Source organism: Homarus americanus, unplaced genomic scaffold (genome assembly GCF_018991925.1).
Source record: "Homarus americanus isolate GMGI-L3 unplaced genomic scaffold, GMGI_Hamer_2.0 scaffold16894, whole genome shotgun sequence".
NCBI lineage: Eukaryota > Metazoa > Arthropoda > Malacostraca > Decapoda > Nephropidae > Homarus > Homarus americanus.
Window position 1 is genome coordinate 21,285 of NW_024746541.1, and position 21,356 is coordinate 42,640.

At 39.1% G+C, this 21,356-nt stretch overlaps 1 protein-coding gene across 1 annotated transcript; it reads left to right on the forward strand.

Annotated features, from left to right (window-relative positions):
- Positions 1–1,774: 1,774 nt before the first annotated feature.
- LOC121879269 (inhibitor of growth protein 4-like) lies at positions 1,775–20,823 on the forward strand (the record flags this gene model as incomplete). The annotated part of the gene is given in 3 exon segments (XM_042385860.1): positions 1,775–1,886; positions 2,320–2,585; positions 19,261–20,823. Coding segments are annotated over 3 exon segments (480 nt in total), but the record flags the coding sequence as incomplete, so codon positions are not given.
- Between the last annotated feature and the right edge of the window lie 533 nt (positions 20,824–21,356).

Consider the following 21,356-nt stretch of genomic DNA (forward strand, 5'->3'; position numbering starts at 1 on the left):
ATTGTAGCTATGCCGCTCCACTATAATAAAGTACTTGGGTTCATACAAAGGAGTGTTAGTTACAAGACTAGCGAGGTCATCCTAAAACTATATGTTGCGCTTGTGAGACCTCACTTGGATTACTTAGTTCAATTCTGGTCACAGTATTACAGAATGGATATAGAATCCTTGGAAAGAATTCAGAGGAGAATGACAAGACTAATCCTGGGCATTAGGAACCTTGAATACAGAGACAGGTTAAAGCATCTTAATTTGCACTCCCTCGAGAGACGTAGAGTGAGGGGCGATTTGATAGAGGTGTATAAATGGATGTCATGGCTAAACAAAGGGGACATTACAAAGGTACTCAAACTATCCAACCAGGAACGAACTCATAGCATTGTTTTAAATTAGACAAATTTAGATTTAGGCACGAAATAGGTAAACACTGGTTTGGAAATAGAAAAGTGGACGAGTGGAACAAGTTACCAAATATCATCATTAACTCGAATACGCTGGATAACTTCAAACATAGGTTGGATGGATATATGAGCAATGGGGGTTGGGTGTAAACGGGGCTGCCCAGTATGGGCCAATAGGGCCGCTGCAGTTTCCTCCATTCTTATTTTCATAGTTTGGTGGTGTGTGATGGTGGTGGTGTGTGATGGTGGTGGTGTGTGTTGGTGGTGTATGGTGGTGGTGTGTTGATGGTGTGTCTTAGAGTGACCTCTTCTCTCCTGAGTTACTGCAGGTTGACACTTCTCTAAGCTAACCTAACCTAACCTTGGCACTACAGGGTCAGGAGCAAACAGTTATGGTCAAGACAGTAACTCGGTCGTCCATTTACCGCAGTTTAAGTTTTGTGGACTTACACCAGACACTAAAGGAGTTATGACAGTAACCCGGTACAGGTGTAGTTGTGTTCTGTACAGTATTGAATAACAGTATAGTATATTTACTGTTACGTTAACCCCGCCTGTATGGGGTCTCTCATGTTGAATAAACTCATCTGGTGGTAGCCAAAGGAAATGTTAAAAATGGCCATTCTGTGGTGAAGGGTTAGACTATTTTAGGATAATGGATCATGAGAGTTAGGATTACAAATACCTGACTATGTCTTGGGATGTACAAGATCTATAACTTTTTATTTATATTTTTTAAGCATTTATTAAACATTTATTGACACATATTAAAGTTTTTTTATTCAGTCTATTCACTGTGATGTGTGTCAAAATTTTATGCAAAGAAATCCATCAAGTTATGGGGCATTAGACTGAGTGTGACTTAGACTAACATGCCATAATATATCAACCTTTTTATTGAACAGATTTATATTATACTGTACAGCACTTGTGTTCCTGACTCGCATTTTCCACCTTCCTAAAGCAGCTTAGTGGTACAGTATACACTAGATACAGGACAGCACCCCAAGCTAATCCCAGTTCTCGTCATGGACCAAACCTCTGACCACTTGACGACGATCATATTACATGACACAGTAGAGAAGAGAGCATTTTGTACTGTGATCTAGGAAGAGTAGATAATATTACTGCATCTGGTAGTGTTCAGAGGAGAAAGCATCTAAGTGACTGTATTATTGACGAGAACATTGGCATAACTCCCTTTCAGAACTCCCCGAGAACTGCCCCCTTTACCCCCGAGCATCAATTTCTCAGCCCATCTGTACAGTATTTAATAACTCTGCAGATCCATTATGTAAGAGTTCAGGTAAGACTGATTATTGGTCTCTGAGGTGAGGGAACACGTGTAATGAAGCCCGGTTTACTCCTCACAGGTGGACAAACACATACGCAGGCTAGACTCGGATCTGGCAAAGTTTGAAGCCGAGATAAAGGAGAAAGCTCTTAACAACAGCAAAAAGGAAGAGGAAACTAACAGTAAGAAAAGTAAGACGTGTGTTGGTGGTGATGTGTGGTGGTGGTGATGTGTGGTGGTAGTGATGTGTGGTGGTGGTGTGTGGTGGTGGTGATGATGTGTGGTGTGTGATAGCCAATAAAATGCCAAGTGCGGGCATTGCAGCGAAAGGGTTAATATATAATAACACTCCACAAAAGTTGGTGGAGAAAAAAAGAGTCACTGATTCAGTTATTATGGGGGCCTGTGCTCACCCGAGGATGTGAATTACACGAAACACTTGGGAACTTTGTGTTTTGTTTGTCATCTGTGGTTATCACCATGTATGTGGATCAGATGTAAAAAAAAAATGGAAGGCTAAAATCCAAAACTTTTCACAAATATTGTGATGGTTGTAGTTATGCCAGGGTTGTGGTTGTTGTTTTGGGAAAGTTGTCTTTTATAATCTTACATTTTTTTTTTCAGAAGGAAGAAAGAAAAAAGAAGAAAAAGGCAAAAACAAGAGGAAAGGAAATCAGTCGGACGAGGAGGAAGCAACGCCCAAGACCGGTCGCAAGAAACTGAAGAAAAAACACGGGGAAGCGGAGTCGGTCATCGCGTCGGTCCTTCCTTGTCTGTCTATAGCTCACCCCTCCGACGTGCTGGACATGCCGGTCGACCCCAACGAACCTACTTACTGTCTCTGCCACCAGGTGTCCTATGGGGAGATGATCGCTTGTGATAAGATGGACGTGAGTTTTGTCTTCTTTGCGTTGTAGTGTCGTATTTCTTTTATTTTTAACCCGGTTTACTCGAGTATTTCGGCTCGTGATTTAACCACCGTGATACTAACCTAACCTAACGCAGCGACATCCCCGTTACCAGGAATAATTGGCGCAGAGCTCTTCCGGGGAGTGACGGATATCCGGGGAATGCGACGACTTTCTCAAAACTGGAAACAATCCCACATCCCAGAATAGTTTAAACCACTGTACGCATCTCACACGGAAAGACACTATCACACACCGGGGAAAGTTCCAGTCTTTAAATAATATATTCAGGATTATTTTATTAAATTTTTTTTGTTTTTAACTTAATTAGAGCTGATTATAGACTCCAGTACGTAGGTATAAACATTCCTTCAAGTTTTTTCATAAAAGAATAGTTTGTTTAAGGATCTTTTATTGAAACAATCTTGTAGATAATTTATTCAGGATCATTTTTGCGAGAGGTAAATATTTTCGCTCGTGCCTGCGGTCTAAATGTAATGGAAGTGTGTTTAGCCATGTGATTTAAGATGTGTAGTTTAGACTTTCTTAAACTCACACAAAACTTTCCCCAGCAGGAGGGTGCAATAGTGTTTGTCCGTGTGTGAGGCATAGTTTAGATCCTCCGAAACTTTTCCTAGTGCCGGGAAAATTCCTGGGATGTGAGATTTTTCTGGGCTTGAGATATTTGTCTCATTCCCGAAAGAACTCTGCACCAATTATTCTGACTAACGGGGTGATTACTGTATTGGGTTAGAGTAGGCTAGGCTAGGTTAGGGTAGTGTAGGTTACATTAGGTTAGGTCAGGTCAGGTTTGAGAGGTTAGTGTTGAACAGCAACTGAACCACCAAACATTATGACAGATACACTCACCTAACCTTTTTACCACCACACAGAGGTGAGCCAATACCTCACAAGGTACTGTACTCACAAGTCCTGGTGTATTGTACTCTGTCACTCACATACTTATGGCAATCAAACATGAAAGGTTGGGGGCCACTAACTCACTTCTAGTTCTCCAAGACCTGTGAGAGTCACCCAAACCTGTCTGGGCAGTAGATGACTTAACATGGGGGAGCAGGACTGAAGTTGTGCAGTTGTTGTTAATTCTTTTGGAGGAAGACAACAAACCCTAATCAAAAACAAGTAATGGTTCTCCTGGCCAACTCCTCAACTAGCCTGACCACTACTGTACTTCTCTGTTCCTGATAACTGGTACTTCGTGTGATTCTCAGATTACAGTTGCAGCTCTCTCTAAGCTTGTTACTTCTCTGTCACCAAGATACATTATTTCTGAATCTTTGGCTGTCTGTGTCATAGGAGAATAAGCTAACTTAAATCTTCAAAAGTATTGTAATTACTTGGCAAGCAGACAACCACTGATCTTAACCCCACGGGCATGAGTGAAATCATCTGGTATTACCCAAATAATATATTTTAAAGTGACATCCAGGAGTTGATGACGGGGTTAAGTTCAATAATTGTGTGACTGTCTTCAACAAATGTCTGGCTGGGTTGCTACATAGCCTTCTTGAGTCTGTTATAAAATTCAGCAGTTAACTGATAATACATCAATATGGCCTTTTATCTTTCATAATTTCTTCTCTGAGTTACAATAGTCAGTGTTTTCTTGTGCCAATTTAGCAACTTTGCCAAATTCTCAAATACCAAAAAGAATTAGTAAGGTGTCATTCATCATAGAGTAATGGGCCACAAATTGTACAGGGTATTGTTAGCTAAGGTAATGTTTGTACTGTACTGTACTGTACAGTTAAAGGTGTACAGTACAGTATACACAGTTAAAGGTGTACAGTATACACAGTTAAAGGTGTACAGTACATGCAAGTGTGGATATTGCTGGCACTGTGTGAGTGTGGAGGCGTGGATATTGCTGGCACTGTGTGAGTGTGGAGGTGTGGATATTGCTGGCACTGTGTGAGTGTGGAGGTGTGGATATTGCTGGCACTGTGTGAGTGTGGAGGTGTGGATATTGCTGCCACTGTGTGAGTGTGGAGGTGTGGATATTGCTGGCACTGTGCGAGTCTGGAGGTGTGGATATTGCTGGCACTGTGCGAGTCTGGAGGTGTGGATATTGCTGGTACTGTGAGTGTGGAGGTGTGGATATTGCTGGCACTGTGTGAGTGTGGAGGTGTGGATATTGCTGGCACTGTGTGAGTGTGGAGGTGTGGATATTGCTGGCACTGTGTGAGTCTGGAGGTGTGGATATTGCTGGTTTTGTGTGGCATCATCTGACAGTTGTAAACAAAGGTGCAGGATTAAGGATGATCAATAGTTGGTTTTTAAAGAATGTACTGTACAGGATCTCAAATAATATACAGTACACTACTTACTGACTTACTATTTCATGCTGTTCACTTTGTTTCACGTGTCATCTTGTTTCTCCTACGTACAAGTATAAAGTTATTTATCTACACCAGCAGCCATTATGTTTATTATTGTCTTATAATCAATGTGTAGACCAAAAATGTCCATTAAAAATGGGTTTTGTGATATTTTAAGACGTTTTAGGGGTGTAATTTATTTTCTTTGGAATGTGTCTCGGATTTTATAATGGGAGACTATGGGAAGATGTCTTCAGTTGATGACAAATCAAAATACAGGATTTTTGTCAGGAAAATAATCCTTTCATGTACTGTACAGTAGATGGTCATCTTACCGCCGGTTGTTTATCCGAGCCGGGGCTTTACCGTGCTATTAATTGAAACTAATACTACTATCTAACTGCATCAAACACGCCTTAACCACGTTTGGAAGATAAGTAATTAAACAATTTCCCGCCACCGTGCACGCGGGAATTGGCGGCTGAGGGGTGGAAGCAACTGCACGCAGTGTCTCGCTGTCTATTGTTGTCTGTGAATCTACGCTACTCACTATGTTGCTCTGTAATATTGTGTCTTGTATGATGATTTTATAGGTTATGAGGTTTAGGTGAGATTATTGTACCACTTGACTGGGTCATGATAATATTCCCTTTAGTACATTTAGTATTAAACAAAACATGTTTAACTAGTGTGAAAAATGTGTGATAAGTAAACTCAATAAATATATCTATGTAAACTAAACAATCAGTAAGTTTACAGAATAAAGTGTACTGTACTGTATGTACTCTACAGTAATTCCAAGAGTCGACCTTGAGTTTGTGAGTTTGACCACCCAGGGGGTCCTGGGGGTCTGGACCCCCCTTTTCATCAGAAAATTCCAATACTTTTTCTTTAATGCATAACTGTACTCGGGTGTTTTTGTATTGTATAGTAAAATCTTGTATTTTGTGAGTAATATAGACTGGAAAAATTGTGCCAAATTCAAATTCACCAAATACACAAACTAATGGGAAAAATAACAATATAGACTGGCCACTCTACATCAACCTCTGATTTTCCCATTTATAACCTCCAAATGATACAAATTCTGCCTTTATTGACTTAATTGTTCTTTTTGGAAACTATTGCGTGTTTTGTCCCAGCTGAGAAGAGATGCCCCGCCCCCCTCCTCACGAGTTACAGCTGATTGGCTGTTGCAAACCTGTCTGATTTTGTCCTGAAGTAATGATGTACAGTGTATCTCTAAATGAGTTTATTCATAATGACCGTTTCTGACGAGAAAGATATTTAGCTAAATTATATAAAGATACATAGCTTCATTATTTCAAACATAAGCACGTAGGAAGTTTATCAGTAATATTATACAGTATAGTCTTAATTTACGCGGTCAATTGAACCAGTGGACGTCTGCATAAAATGAGAAACGTGCAAATGAAATAACAGAACATATGGTATTAATTGAAATAGAGACTGGGCCAACCCTCAAACTACGCTTTTTCCGACACAATACGTACGTTGTAGTAAAAATAGCATCTTAATTTTATGATGGTATGCACACACACAATTAATATTTAAGAGAAATACAGTCGCCGGTTAATGTCCATTCAAATAATGGACTCAACTCCCCCCCCCTCCCCTTTTCCCACGCTCGCTGGCTCCTCCCTCTCTGAGAAATGCTTGGGTGAAAACACTAGGTTTTTAGGTTTAGTTATAAATAATACCTCACACTATGGTTAGGATAATATAATTGACATTGCTGGATTCCTTGCAAGACTGTGAATAATTTGAATATAAACGTCATATATTTTGCACAATAGATAAAATTTTTGCTCTCTAATAAAATTCTTAAATTAGATCTCAAATTTGTATGCAGGGCCGGATTTACCTACTTGTGGGCCCCAGGCCAAACTCATCAGTGGGCCCCGAAATTTATAGAAATGTTTGCATGTTTCAATAATCAATATATACAGTCATGCGCCGGTTAACGTCCTAAATACGTTCTTGGAAACGTGATGTTAACCGAAATGGATGTTGTCCGAAATTACAGAAACCTATGGGATTTATTCTAATTGGTTCCAGGCACCCAACCCAAAGTTTCCCATTTTACGACCATTTAGACCCTCTAAATATATATATATATATATAATGTTATGGTAAATATCATAAACACACATAGGCATGGCTAGGTTTATTACAAAGTGATGAAAAGGGTACGATCAATACTGTACAGTGGGTAGTCCGCAAAACATGTAGCTACGTCTCTCTTTATTTGAGTGCCCCGTCATAGGAGTCCGTTTTCTCTCACTTCAGGACGCCTGAGTCGTCCATTTTCTCTCAATCTTAGAGTGCAGTGCACCAGAGACTTCATTATTCTTTAGTAATGACACAGAATTTGAAACTGCAACCCCAATTTTGCAATTGTTGAGGCAACTAGATATGTCTGATTACAGCAAATGTGTTATTGTCAATTTGTAGGTGAAAGATTTTATCCTCAATAGATGTAGGTTAACATTACACCTGGAGGCAAATGCCTAAGGAAGGAAGGATATTCCTTTAACACATAATATCTGGCCAGTATGGGGAGGATCATCGTGTCTCCGTCAGGGGGTCGTGGAGTGGTGGTCCAGCAGGCGTCACGGAAGTGTTTTTTTGGGGGGGGGGGGCACTGACGTATATGCGATCGGATGTTGTTCGGTTGGACGTTAACCGGCTCATGACGTAATATCATAATATTATAATGTAAGACATAAGAATTTCAACACAATGTGACACATCATTACTTTTAATCAAATTAGTTCTATATCATGTACATCTTATATATGGGAATAATGACAGAAATACAATTAACTTGAAGCATAATAAATTTTGCCAGCACATGAAGTACAGCAAACTGTGTGAATTTCAAGATAACTTCTTCCTACTTTTTTCATGGAAAATGTGTCAATGATACTGTTTGTGTCAAGGGATTGTAGGAGGCCAGATTCAATGCATAATAATGAAAGTGAGTTTAATCTGGTTTGTCCCATGGTAGACCTCAGGTATTTTTCACCCTAGATAGAGTAGAGAAAGACCTCTCTCCTTCACGATTTGTAATGAGGATGGTAAGGAAAATTCTTACCAAGATACTAATGTTTGGAAAGGCAGTTGTCAAAATACCATCTTTGGACCTCAGTAAAGTGGAGATGTTTGTCACTGACCTGTCAGATTCCGAAGACAAAATGTCTTTAAATTGCAAAAACTCCTCTAGAACAGATGCTTCCAGGTCACTGTAATAGGTACTAACAACCAATTCCAGTTGGGCTTTGAGATCATCATATTTCATACTGTCATACTCCGTGAAGAAGCTAAACAGCTTCTTTATTTCTGAGTAGGCATTCACTCTGTGCTCTAATTCATTCCTAAGGCAATCTAATATGGTGTAGAAATTGTCCACCTTGAACTTCTCACGTGGATCAAGTTGAGTTTCATTGCCAACTGATTCATCAAAGAAATGTTTTCTCTTTTTTGTTCTTTTTGTTGTCTCTGTGTAGACAGGCTCAGCAAAAGCCCTAGCCTGATCTTCTATTTCATCAAACTGACCCTGTCTCATTTCTGAGACGAAGGAGATCAAACTCTCATACAGTTTCACAACTGACAGAAGGTCGGTCTCAACTTTTTGAAGTGATAAGCTGGTTGCATTAAACCTTGTTAAGATTTTATACCATATTACAGTAAGAAGTGCTGTTTCAAATGCTTCCATTTGTCTTATGAGGCCTTCACCTTCAAGCTTTGTAGCCACAGTTTGTCTACTGTCAGAACATATGTTCTCCAGTGCTGACTTTATCTCAAGGTAATGTAAAAACACTGCTTTAACAGCATCAGCCCTCGCACTCCAGCGAGTTTCTGAAAGGGATTTCACTACAATCCCTTCAGCAGGTAGTGCAGCTTTCAAGTGATCCCATCTATATGTGGAGGCTGAGAAGAAGTTGTATAAGGCTTGCAAAAATCTGGAATATGAAACAGACCCAAGGCAACTGCTGGCAGCTGATGTTCCTACAAGGTTCAAGGAGTGACCTGCACAAGGGACATAATATGCCAGGGGATTCATAGCCTTTATTCTGGCTTGGAGACCAGTGTAAATGCCTGACATATTGGCAGCATTGTCATAACTCTGCCCTCTCATGTCACTCAAATCAACACCAACATCTTTAATTAACTGTACAACAGTTGAGGCCATGCTCTCTGCACCATGGTCATGTATGTCTATGAACTTTAGAAATCGCTCAACAGGTTTGCCATCAGGTTTGACATAACGAGCTATGAATGTAAGTTGGTCAGTATGACTAACATCCGGTGTGGAATCTACACTAACTGAATAATATTTGGCTTGTTTCACTTCACTTATGATAATTGAGTGAATGTCTTCAGCCATCAGATTGACCATTTCCTCACAAATCGTTTTTGAGAGATATGAAGTCTTTCCACTACCTACAGCACCATACTTCTCCAGATGCTGTGCAAGAAAAGGGTCAAATTTTGCCAGGACTTCCAGTACTCCAAGGTAATTCCCATTGTTGCTAGAGCCTATTCTTTCATCACTACCTCTGATGTTAAAAATTTTAGTGTTTCAACTATGCGCAATAGAACTTCTTTCCAGTATTTTCTCTCCAATTCTACTTGCAAAGCCAAAGTGGAATCAATTCGCCTTGCTGTAATTGCCCTCACACCCCAAGTAGTAACTGAGATTTTATGCTCTTTGCTACTTTCATGTTCAGCAACTCTACGCTGGCAGTTTTTCCAATCGCTAAACCCACTAGTAAACAATGAGACTTGCTTGCTGAATAACTTGCATGGAACACAAAATACATCTCCAGTTTTTGGAGAATACACAAGCCATTCCCTTTTAACTTTTTCATCATTTGCCATTTGACGTGTAAACTAGGATTTGGACTCATATCGAACTCTTTCCTTTTCACCCACATTTTCACTTCTTGCAGATCTTGAGAAGTCACCTTGTTCACAATTTAGATCAAGAGGATGGTTTAGTAAATACTCAATCAGTTTATCATCAATTGTCAGCCAGTCAGCTGGATCACTTGATACACACAAATCAACACTGACACCTCGTTCCACAGAATGTTTCTTATAAGTCAACTGAGATGAATCGGGTGAAGCTTCAGTCACAGGTGGTACTTCCATTGCTGTAGGTGCTGATAAACTTAATCTCTGTGACTGACTCAGCTGACCTCGCTTCGTCATCTGAATCATGAAAGTGAACATCTTCTGTGTCATCCCCTGGGAGTTTACTGTCACTGGTACTTGGCTCTGAATCTCCTTTTGGTTTAAAAAATGTTGTCAGCTTTGGAACTGATTGCAGTTGTGCAGCTTTGGCTACTTTTAACTTTCTCTTTTGTGAGCCACTCAGATATTTTTTCAGGGACGACATTTTTATCTCATGAGAATCCCCAAGAATAATCTGTAAGCAAAACAATAGTGTAAGTCTATAAGAGATACCAATATCACAAAAAATAGACACAAAAACACACGTGATATAACACTGAAGTCCATTTAATGCAACATGTAAAATATCATTAGTAAATAATGAGTGCCGCTACACAATATAAAATATCACTGAGCTGAGGCTGAGAAGATACTGACTGGCTGAGCGAGCTGTCGGCAAACCAACGGTAACCCTGACGTACTGAACATGAAACGATCCTGTCCTTCACACATCAAGGCGCTGAAGGTTTCTTGAACTTTATTCTCTCTCTCTCTCTCCAGTATAAATGTATGTATAGATAGATAGATAGATCGATGGTGGCACATGGACATTTAAAAAATGTATATACAGTACAGTGACCCCTTGTTTAACGAACACCTCGGTTAACGTAATTTCGATTAACGAACTGCCTTCCATAAGGATCTTCAATTCGGTTAACGAAAAAAAATTCGGTTTACGAAGTTCTTACGAACCGACCTCAACATGTTTTCGCTTGCACTGACCGGGCAACCAGCTTTAGTATCAGTCCGCCAATACATTAATCGGTTCTAGGGCTTAAATTCCTTACTATTTTAGTAAATATCAAGAAGTTTATACTATTCAATAATTTTAAAAGTTTAATATTCAATTTTTAGTCATTTTAACAATTATTGAACATAATTGAAGGTAAAGTGACTAGTTTAATGTGCGGCATCCAGCCTCTTAACACAGCAAACAGGAGTTAGTCTCTCTCTGTTTTCACTGGAGGTAACATCTTGCTTGAGACTCTCTTCAACTAAATGCTTTTTTCTGTGTTTCCAAGCAAATTATTGGTCATTTTGAAATATATTTTACATATTGACAATATATAATGCAGTGCAGTGTTGATTTAAAGAAAATAATCTTGAATTACACCAAGAGACTAAAATTTTATGGGTGAAATGGTGCCATGGGGTGACTTCTCTTCCACCCCAATGCCTTCTCTTCTTCCTTCTCCTCCACCCCCATTCTAAATCCCATCATCATCATCGTCGTCCAGGAGCCTTCTACATACACACCTCAAAGTAAGTGAACTTTTCTACCATTTTTGTTGAATTTAGGAAATTTTCGGTGAGCTGGAACCAATTACCCAAAAACCCATTGAAACAATGGTTTCGGTCAACGAACTTTTCGGTCAACGAACGACCTCCTGGAACGGATTGAGTTCGTTAACGGAGGGGTCACTGTACTGTATATATATATTTTTTATTATCTTATTTTATCTTATTTTCTTCATTTTACTATAGGGCCTAGTCCATGGCCCACCTGAGGACCACCTCATGGCCCACCAGTTGAAGACTACTGCGGGCCTATACTTACTGTACAGGGGCCCCATACTCCGGGCCCTATACTTATTGTACAGGGGCCCCATACTCCGGGCCCTATACTTATTGTACAGGGGCCCTTATGGTTGTGAATATAAATGAAATACTCGGTGTACACTTGAAACAAGGTTATACGCTGGCACGCTGCGCGACAAATTAGTTTCAGTGGGCCCCCAGATACTGGTGGGCTCTAGGCCAATGGCCTACTTAGCCTATTGGTAAATCCGGCCCTGTTGGTATGTCTAATGCAAATTTTAGGATGTTTATATTTAAATTAATCACCGTCTTATAAGAATTCCAGCAATGTAAATTATATTCTGGCCGGGTAATTTCTATGAATTTTATGAGCTAAAAACAAATATCTTCAGTATATAAACAAATTATACTTCACCCAGACACAATAGTTACAGTACGTTGTAGTAAAAAACCTCTTAATTTTATGATGGTACAGTATGCACATATAACTAATATTTAAGAGAAATATCAATAATATTAGGTTTTTTAACACTTACTTAGTAGAAGAGATGGCTGGGTACACGGGGATGGGGGGTTGGTTCCGAGGCAGAGGGCAGATTATTGGCCCTCACCTGTATCTCTATCCACCACAGAGGCTAGCAGGGCCTCTTTGTCAAACCCCCTCAAAGTCCATATCCTCACTATCACTGACTTGGGCTGGCTGTGGTGGGTGGCGGGTGAAGAACTAGGTAATGTTTTGTTGACTGGGCGACCTTGTGCGCACCCTGCCTGCGCCGCTTCCCGCGTAAATGATGAAATTTACCGCGTAATTACAAATTTTCATTCTGGCAAGGTGCTGCGTAAATGACCATACGCGTAAACAAAATCCGCTTAAATGAAGACTATACTGTACATGAATTAACCGATAAACTCGGGAAGCAAATTCACGTTTTCGGAGGATGCATTTAATATAGTGTATACTTATTTTTACCTACAATAAGACATAATAAGACAAATTACATATCATTGATAGTACATTATGCAAAAACAACATTTTAAAAGATCAGAATCACATTGAAATATTACACGACCTTCAGCAGAGGCGGGAAATATGACTGCGAACTACTTACATTCTGTGTGGTGCTGTCACCCACACGTAGAGTGAGTCAGGTGTTCAGTCCACAGCCACACACACTTTAATGTAATATAGTTTGAATTATAAAGGTTGGTTCCCTAACTTAACATTAGTCACGTACATATAATTTTTTTCATCTATTAAGTTTGTAATATTTAGTATTTGATCACTATTTTATTGAGTTATTTGGTAGATATAAGTTAATAAAAAATGTGGCAACTCTGCAGTGGGTGGCCAGCCGCACGGACTTTGCTTATACTGTGCAGTAAAGCCTTGAATAACGACGGTAATGTGTCCTCCAATATTGCAGTGTGAGGTGAATCATCTTATCGCGAATCATTAATTACCATTAAAATAAAGCAATAATAATGAGATGCGTTCCCAAGTGTGACCTTTTCATATCTTTTGTGTGGCTTTTTACCCTCTTTTCCCCCAAAACAATACAATTAATGAAAAGTACAAACTATATTCTTTAAATAATGTTTCTGAATGCACCTTATACAATATAAATGAATAATAATATGGTCACACAAGAGGAGATGGGACGCCATTGTTGTTGTCAGTGTTTACAGCCGGGAGTCCGGGACGATAGTTCTTCACGAGAAAATGAAGAAAATGAGACCCTGGTTGTAGCTGTAGTAAATTTAATGGAAAAAAAAATTAATTTGTATGTTTTAAGTAACGTTATTTAGTGTTAATAAATGGAACAATAGAAGTAGCTAACCACTAATGGCAAAGAAAAAAAGAGATGGATTGGGAACGCCAACATATACGTGCACATTTAAGGATACCGCGTCATTTATCTTAAGAATATGTACAAAAGATTCATTATTTTTTATTACTGAATATTTATTTGATTGAATTAATGTTTAAATATGTGAAATGAACATTGAAATTCATTAATAATATGTAGAATATTAAAACACACGAGGAGACAAGAGGGCATTGTTTTCGTGAGTGACGATGGTTCTACATAAGAAACTGAAGAAAATAAGACCCTGGTTGTAGCTGTAGTGAAATTAATTAAAAAAATTTAATTCCTGTATTTATGTTTTAAGTAATGTTATTTAATGTTAATATATGAAACACTAGAAGTAGGTAACCACTAATGGTAAAGAAATAAGGCGAGACGATTGGGAACGCCAACGTGTGTACAGTAAGTGCGTACATGTGTAAACATATCGTCATTTCTCTGCATATGAATATGAAAGCAACATTTATTACTGTTCATATATGTTTTAAATAAGACTTATGAATGTAAAACTAAAATTCTATTCACCAATGGCAGTAAAGTCTAAACCATAAGGACAGCCAATGAATATTGTGCGAGTTTTTAGTCAGATGAGGAAGTCATCAGGTTCAACTCTGGCTGAAGCTGTAACTTTCCATAAAGCTGTTGCTGAAACTGTTACTGAACCTGAAGTTGGCGTTGAAGCTGCTAATGATGCTGAATTTGATGGTGTAGCCGAAGTTGATGGTTTAGGCCTTTGAATAATAAAGCTGTCGAAAGAACCTTGCACAGCTGCTTTCTTTTCTCATTATACATCTTTATGTAGAGGTCATTTGCGTTTATTTAAATTTTAATGCTTTGTTCTGTTAATGGATCCTCTTCAGAAAATATGTTCATTGCTTGCTCCATATAATATCCACAGACCTCTCACCTTTTTCATATCGTTTTAACACATCTTGTTTCTCGGCTGAGCTTAAACACTTTCTATTAGCTTTTGAAGCAACACTACCATCACTTGCTCTCTTGCTCATGTTGAATAGGGATGCAAAAATGCTGTAAGAAACCTGAGAAAGTTTTCTCCAGTTCCTGTTCCAGATGCGTGAAAACAAAAGGTCCGCCAAGCTCCGACTGTGGTTTACCACTCATTAGCAAGGCAGCTTCTTTGCGCAAGGCGCTCTTCATTTTTTTACAGTAATTTTTTTTTATAATATACAGTATATCAGGATTTATTCATATGAAAATATAATTTTATTTTATTTTATTATATTTTGGTCGTAAATACGAATGAAATAAGGACGTAAACTGAATTGGGTCCTAAATTATCTAGGGTTTCAAATACGAAAAGTTGTTAGTCGAACCGTTGTTATCTGAGGCTTCCCTGTACTGTACTGTAAAAAAATATTTATGGCACTTGCTGCGACTACTGAATTTTAGTATTTTAAAACACACAAGCATGAAAACATTTTATGCTTGTATTTATTATAACCAAGTGTATTAAGTGCTATAAATATTTGTAAGCAGGGTTATTGGCCACAAGCAACCCAGCCACACAGCTCAGCTCACATGAAGCCAACCAGTCAAGACATTAACACCACCACTCCACACCCCTGACCGACAGACATCTATGGGAGTTATATGCCAGAAAGGTATTATACTAAGTCACTAAACAATCAGGAATAGAATGATACACAACCTTCATATAGTGTTGTGTTAGAAGCTCGTTATATCAAATTTTTCTCCTGGAGGGGGGGGGGGGGTACCCAACCGTGTTTAGGGCTTAACCGTGCAAGAGAACTGCCCCTTGAGCACAGTAAAATGATCGTCTGCTGGCTAAAAAAAATACATGTACAGTACTCAGGTCTACACTGTGGTATTTTGACATAACTTAACACCTTTACTACGGGGACACCACTTACATGGTTAATGCCAGACAATTTTATTCAGCTCGGAAGACACAAGCACACAAGGGGCTAAATGTACACCAGTAGACACCACAGACAACACCATTCACAGTTTTAACCTTTATGAACTGCCTCAAGATTAATCCCTCAAGTGTTCACCTGAAGATTAATCCCCCCAAGTGCTCACCTGAAGATTAACCCCACAAGTGCTCATCTGAAGATTAACCCCACAAGTGCTCACCTGAAGATTAACCCCACAAGTGCTCATCTGAAGATTAACCCCACAAGTGCTCACCTGAAGATTAACCCCACAAGTGCTCATCTGAAGATTAACCCCACAAGTGCTCACCTGAAGATTAACCCCACAAGTGCTCACCTGAAGATTAACCCCACAAGTGCTCACCTGAAGATTAACCCCCCAAGTGCTCACCTGAAGATTAATCCCCCAAGTGCTCATCTGAAGATTAACCCCACAAGTGCTCACCTGAAGATTAACCCCACAAGTGCTCACCTGAAGATTAATCCCCCAAGTGCTCACCTGAAGATTAACCCCACAAGTGCTCACCTGAAGATTAACCACCCATCTTAACCAGCGTGAAGTTTAACTACTCTAAAACTGTCTTGTTGGGTGAGGTGGCTAATCATCAGGTGAGCCATAGAAGCTGATTGCATTGGTCTTGACTACTTTACTGATGTACAGTCACCCACAAGTATCCGTACATACCCATGGTTCGGTGCGTGTCGGATTAAACAGTTTCCTGGAGAGAACTGTCAGGATTCCTGTTAATTTTGTCATTCTTACATATATGTTGTGTATATTTGACGAGTTAAACTGACATGTTTTATGGATGAATATATATAAGTTGTTGCTGGCTGGTACTGTCCCTTCCTGCCCTCCTCCATCTCCCAGCCCATTTAGTTTTATGATTGGTGGAATGTATCAGTGTGGTACCGGGCGGTAAATAAAAGCAATGGGCACAATTTGGTAATGGTGAATCAGTTTTATGAATAATGGTTCCAAACAGCAATACCAGTAAATGACTCGGTGTTTGGTAACATTTCAAATGGTACCATAAGCACATGCAGTTTTATCCAGTACTTTAGTTGCTACAGTCAAGCTCCATCACAACCAATAATACTTGTGTTGATACAAAACTCCCTATTAACAAAACTTTCATTACTCACAGATTAAATTTCTGTATGTTTTTTCCCCAAACTTTATAAACAATGTTTCTTGGATTAAAAAATACTCCAAAGGCAATCATAGTAACCAAGACTAACATCAACTTTGGGAAACATATGAGAAAGCTTTTACATTGTTGGTCAATGTTAATATTTTGTTAAATACCATAATAATTATATAAAGCTGATAATTATGATTGTTGTTTATTGTCTAACACAGACCCAGTTTGGCAGCTTCTAGAACTTCCAGACACTGCCATGCCTTTTAGGGGCAAGAGTGAGGTGTAGGCGTATGGGGAAACCACCTAATAACCGCCCTGCCGTGGTCGGGATCGAAGCCTTGCAGATTCTGTGAGCAGGCTTAACCCTGGCATGGTGTAGCGGCCGGATGCACTAGACCAAGTCAGGCCACGTGTGTGTATAGTTAGTTTGTAATTTTTAATAATGTTTCATGTTACATTTAAGGTCATGAAGCATTAATAAAGGGTCCTATTAAGCGCTTAAGCTGAACACAGATCTGCAAATAAATTGAACCGAGTATGTAGTGTTTGTATGGGATTATTGTGTCTCAGTAAGAGGGCAAGGGCGAGAGAGAGAGAAGTTTGGCTGGAAACAGAGGGGAGAGAGAGGCAGGATTGGGTGGATAAGGAGATTGTGAAGTTGGGCGGAAGGAAAGGTGATGGAAGGGGGCGGGAAAACTATGGATGGTGAAATACAGGCGGCACATTAAGGCGCCGTCACACCTTATGACAGCAGACCGACGGCTTTCACTCGTGCCCGGTGCGGCCGTTTATCTTCTACTCCCAAAAACAACACAAGTGACTTGACTGCAACCCTTCCTTCTCAGACTGGTGTCTCTCACCACTGGGAAATTTATATACAGTATTATATTTCTGTTAGGACAGCCTCTGTCTTTCACAGCCAGCAAACACATTATAAAATAGGTTGTTTTTTCTCAGGCTATACACAGCCCAAAGTGAGCAGTCAAATGAAAACATAATATTTATTTGTTATGGTTATATTATGTTTTGTTGGTAGTATAAATTGCCTTAGCATATAATTAAGTAATTAATTCTGTAAAACTTTTAGATGCTTATATTTTTTAGTAGACTATCAAGTAATTTATCTTACATGACACCGTTACTTCCGTGGGTGTCCTCAGTATCCCTTAATTTCAGAAGTTTATGTGATTTGATGGTCCACTGAAATAGTGGATTATGTAGAAGCTTGACGGTAAATCTGGCCAGTGTGATAGTGACTTCAAGAAAGAACCAGGGTAGGCCGAGTGTTCCTAGGAGAAAGTGAGAACTTGGTAGACAGACAGACAGGTTTGAGAATAGAAAGGAACTTTGGGGAAAAAAGATGAAGGTGAGTTAGGAAGGATTTATTGATTTGTTGTGGTTAATGGCTGTTGATAAATGGTTTAAAAGCCAGATTGTTGAGCCTAATTCGCCTCTTTTATTTAGTAAGACATACCAATACCTTATAACCTTTACCTGAACTGATATAATTAGAATATAAGACAAATAAACATTGGAAATTAGTAATTGTAATAAAATAATAATAATATGAATATTGACAATCACAGGCTTAATAATAAGGAGATATATGCACATAAAAGTAATGTGCAATGCCAGTCTGTTTTATTTACTGGCTGCAACTGCTGGATGGTCATTCCGGCCAAAACAGACAGTGGGGTGACGGAAGTGCTACTCTGAGCCACGAATTAGGAGGGAGGCTTGGGGCAGACTGGAAGTGCACTTGAGCCATGAATTAGGAGGGAGCAGACAGTGGGTGACGGAAGTGCTACTCTGAGCCTAGAGGAGGCTTGGGGGTGGGGGCAGACAATGGGTGACAGTGACGGTGACTGAAGTGCTACTCTGAGCCACGAATTAGGAGGGAGGCGTGGGGGTTGGGGCAGACAGTGGGGTGACGGAAGTGCGACTCTGAGCCATGAATTAGGAGGGAGGCTTGGGGGGGGGGTAGATGATGAATTATATCGTACGTATGGACACGCGGTTGAGCAGTGTTACCAGAACAATATGGGCGTATTAACCTTTAAGGTCTATACAAATAAATGCTGTACGTGTGGGTGACTGTTCACTAGTGTTTGTATATTACAGTACTGTACTTAAATGTACACTATTAAACGATTATGTACTGTATATACAAATTAATACATCATCATTTTGTATTAACACAAATACAGGAACAAATTTTCGTGTGAATCTCTACAAAATGTCTTGTAGTGAAGAATTTAATCAGTGTAGCCACCATTCTGTCTTAGCCACCAACTCTTGCAACCTTGAACACCAGTAAGCTTCAACCAACACAAATAACACCTTACAGAAGAACGCTTACATTAATAACAAATTAGTATATAAAACATGATCAGTATCATATAGTAGTTATATATTGGTTAATGGTCAGTTTATGTTAGTTTAGAGTGAAAGGTTAATGGGGAGGCTGGGTTGAGTGATGAATTACTCTTAGCTGTCAGTGTCGACATGTCCCTGGGGTCATGAGCCACACTTAATGGACTTGTACTGAACATGTTGACAAGTCTTATAGAAATAATCATTTTTTTTTTCAGTGTCCAATTGAATGGTTCCACTTTGCCTGTGTTGGACTGACTACAAAACCCAAGGGGAAATGGTACTGTCCCAAGTGCTCAACTGAGAGAAAGAAAAAGTAGCCCTAGAATTATTGGGTCATTTGTATAATGTTCTATTTTTTAAAGGATATGAAATTAGCCATGTTATTTGTTACATAGTAGGTATATGGTTGGTGAAGATTATATAGTCATTATGAACAAAGTGTAAATTTATTAGGAAATGGAAGTGTGGAGTATTTTTATGCCAAAACTATGTCATAAATCAGGTTTTCCTTTTTTCTTTTTCCTTTACCATACCATGATACAGTACAGTGCATCATGTTCACCTCTGCTGGGTGGTGTTTTTTACGGTAAGTTGGGTCTGACAGTTCTCCTCCTCTATGGAAATAACTGATGTGTTTAAGAGTATATCAAACCTTGATTCTCTGATGCATTGAACTGTTTACATTAACAAAGTGTAGGAGTGGTGGTAGAGTACAAGAGTGAGTGTGTTATGAGGACAAGACAACAGTTGTGAGTGAATGATTCAATGTGAGTGAGAGGCTTGTTTTGTTTTTTTCCTTTTATCACCTGTCGACGTGAGAGAGAAAAATGCCAGCAAGAGCGCAAACAATCGACTTGAATACTCATTTCTTTTACATACGACTTGTGGTTTATTTCGTAGAATGGATGGGTGGGGGGTATGGTGTTCTCCTGGTGGGTGGCTCTCAAACCTTACTTTATCACAATACACACATCACTGTCCACACTTAAGGGACTAAAGAAAGACCAATGTGAAATTATGTCTCAAAACAGATTTCAGAAGTGATGTCAGAATAATTGAGTTAAATCTCCTTCTTCAAGTCATTGTGTATTGGAAGTTTTCTCAGCGGTAGATTTTATGTGTGTGCGTGTGTATGTGTGTATATAATGTATGTATATTATTTATTTTTGAGTTCCCCTCGGTACAGACAAGGAAGATGAGTACAGTGACTTAACCCCCTTGAGTACCATAACTTAACCCCCTTGAGTGCTGTGACAACCCCTTGCGTACCGTGATTTAAACCCCTTGAGTACAGTGACTTAACCCCCTTGAGTACCGTGACTTAACCTTCCTTGAGTACTGTGACTTACACCCATATTATTAAGCAACAACATCTTCCCTCTCTGACGAAGAGTCTTCTTGAAGGGATTGTTCTTTCAAGCGGTATTTTTAATTGCTCGAATCTCTTCCCCTTTGTGTGGGACCAAGTAGGGTAATACTGTCCACTTTGCCGATGCATTATGGATCGTCTTACTCGTGTGCGTTTGTTTGCCTTCGTTGGCGCTAATATTAAGAGTACCGTACTGCGCTCTCATCGTGGACATTTTTTCCTTCCAATCATCAAGGGCAAGTCCTATAACGCAGAGAGAGTGTGATTTATTAGTCCATTTGATTGGGGAGGAAAAATTGTTACAAAATAAAAATACTTGTGGAAAGCCTGTTAGTTACAAACACAAGGGAAATATAAATTTTCTAAAGTTTCCTTTGTTATTTTCAAATATAACTAATGTACAGTAATGCATAAAATAATAGGAAATGGCTATTAACTGCTGATATGCCCTTATTATATTGTCATGGGTTGAAAATTGTGATTTTCAGAGAAAACATATTTATAAACGTCACAATTTCAATATATTTTATAGTGAGACGGTCATGTTTATGGCAAATGTTTTAAAAAGATTTTATTTATCACATGCAGTGGCCGAACCTACTTTACCGAGACGGGGGAAGCTGCTGTGAAGTCCTCTGTATTAGCCCAAATACTGCATCATATATGTTTTAAGTCACATTATCATTAAATAATCAAACGCCATCTCCCAGTGAGCCTCTTTTATTATGCACCTAATTCAGCCAAATAGAAGTTTACCAAAACGAAAGACTGTAATTGGTGATAAAAAATTAGAGCCTGCAGTATTTCACACATTATACCATGATCCACTGTATCAAAGGTTTTTTTTGTATGTTATGTTACCATCCTTGTAACAATGCCTTCGCAGTGAAATTTGCCTGTACCCATTTTAATATTTCTAGGCATAAACCTTCCCTGTTTATA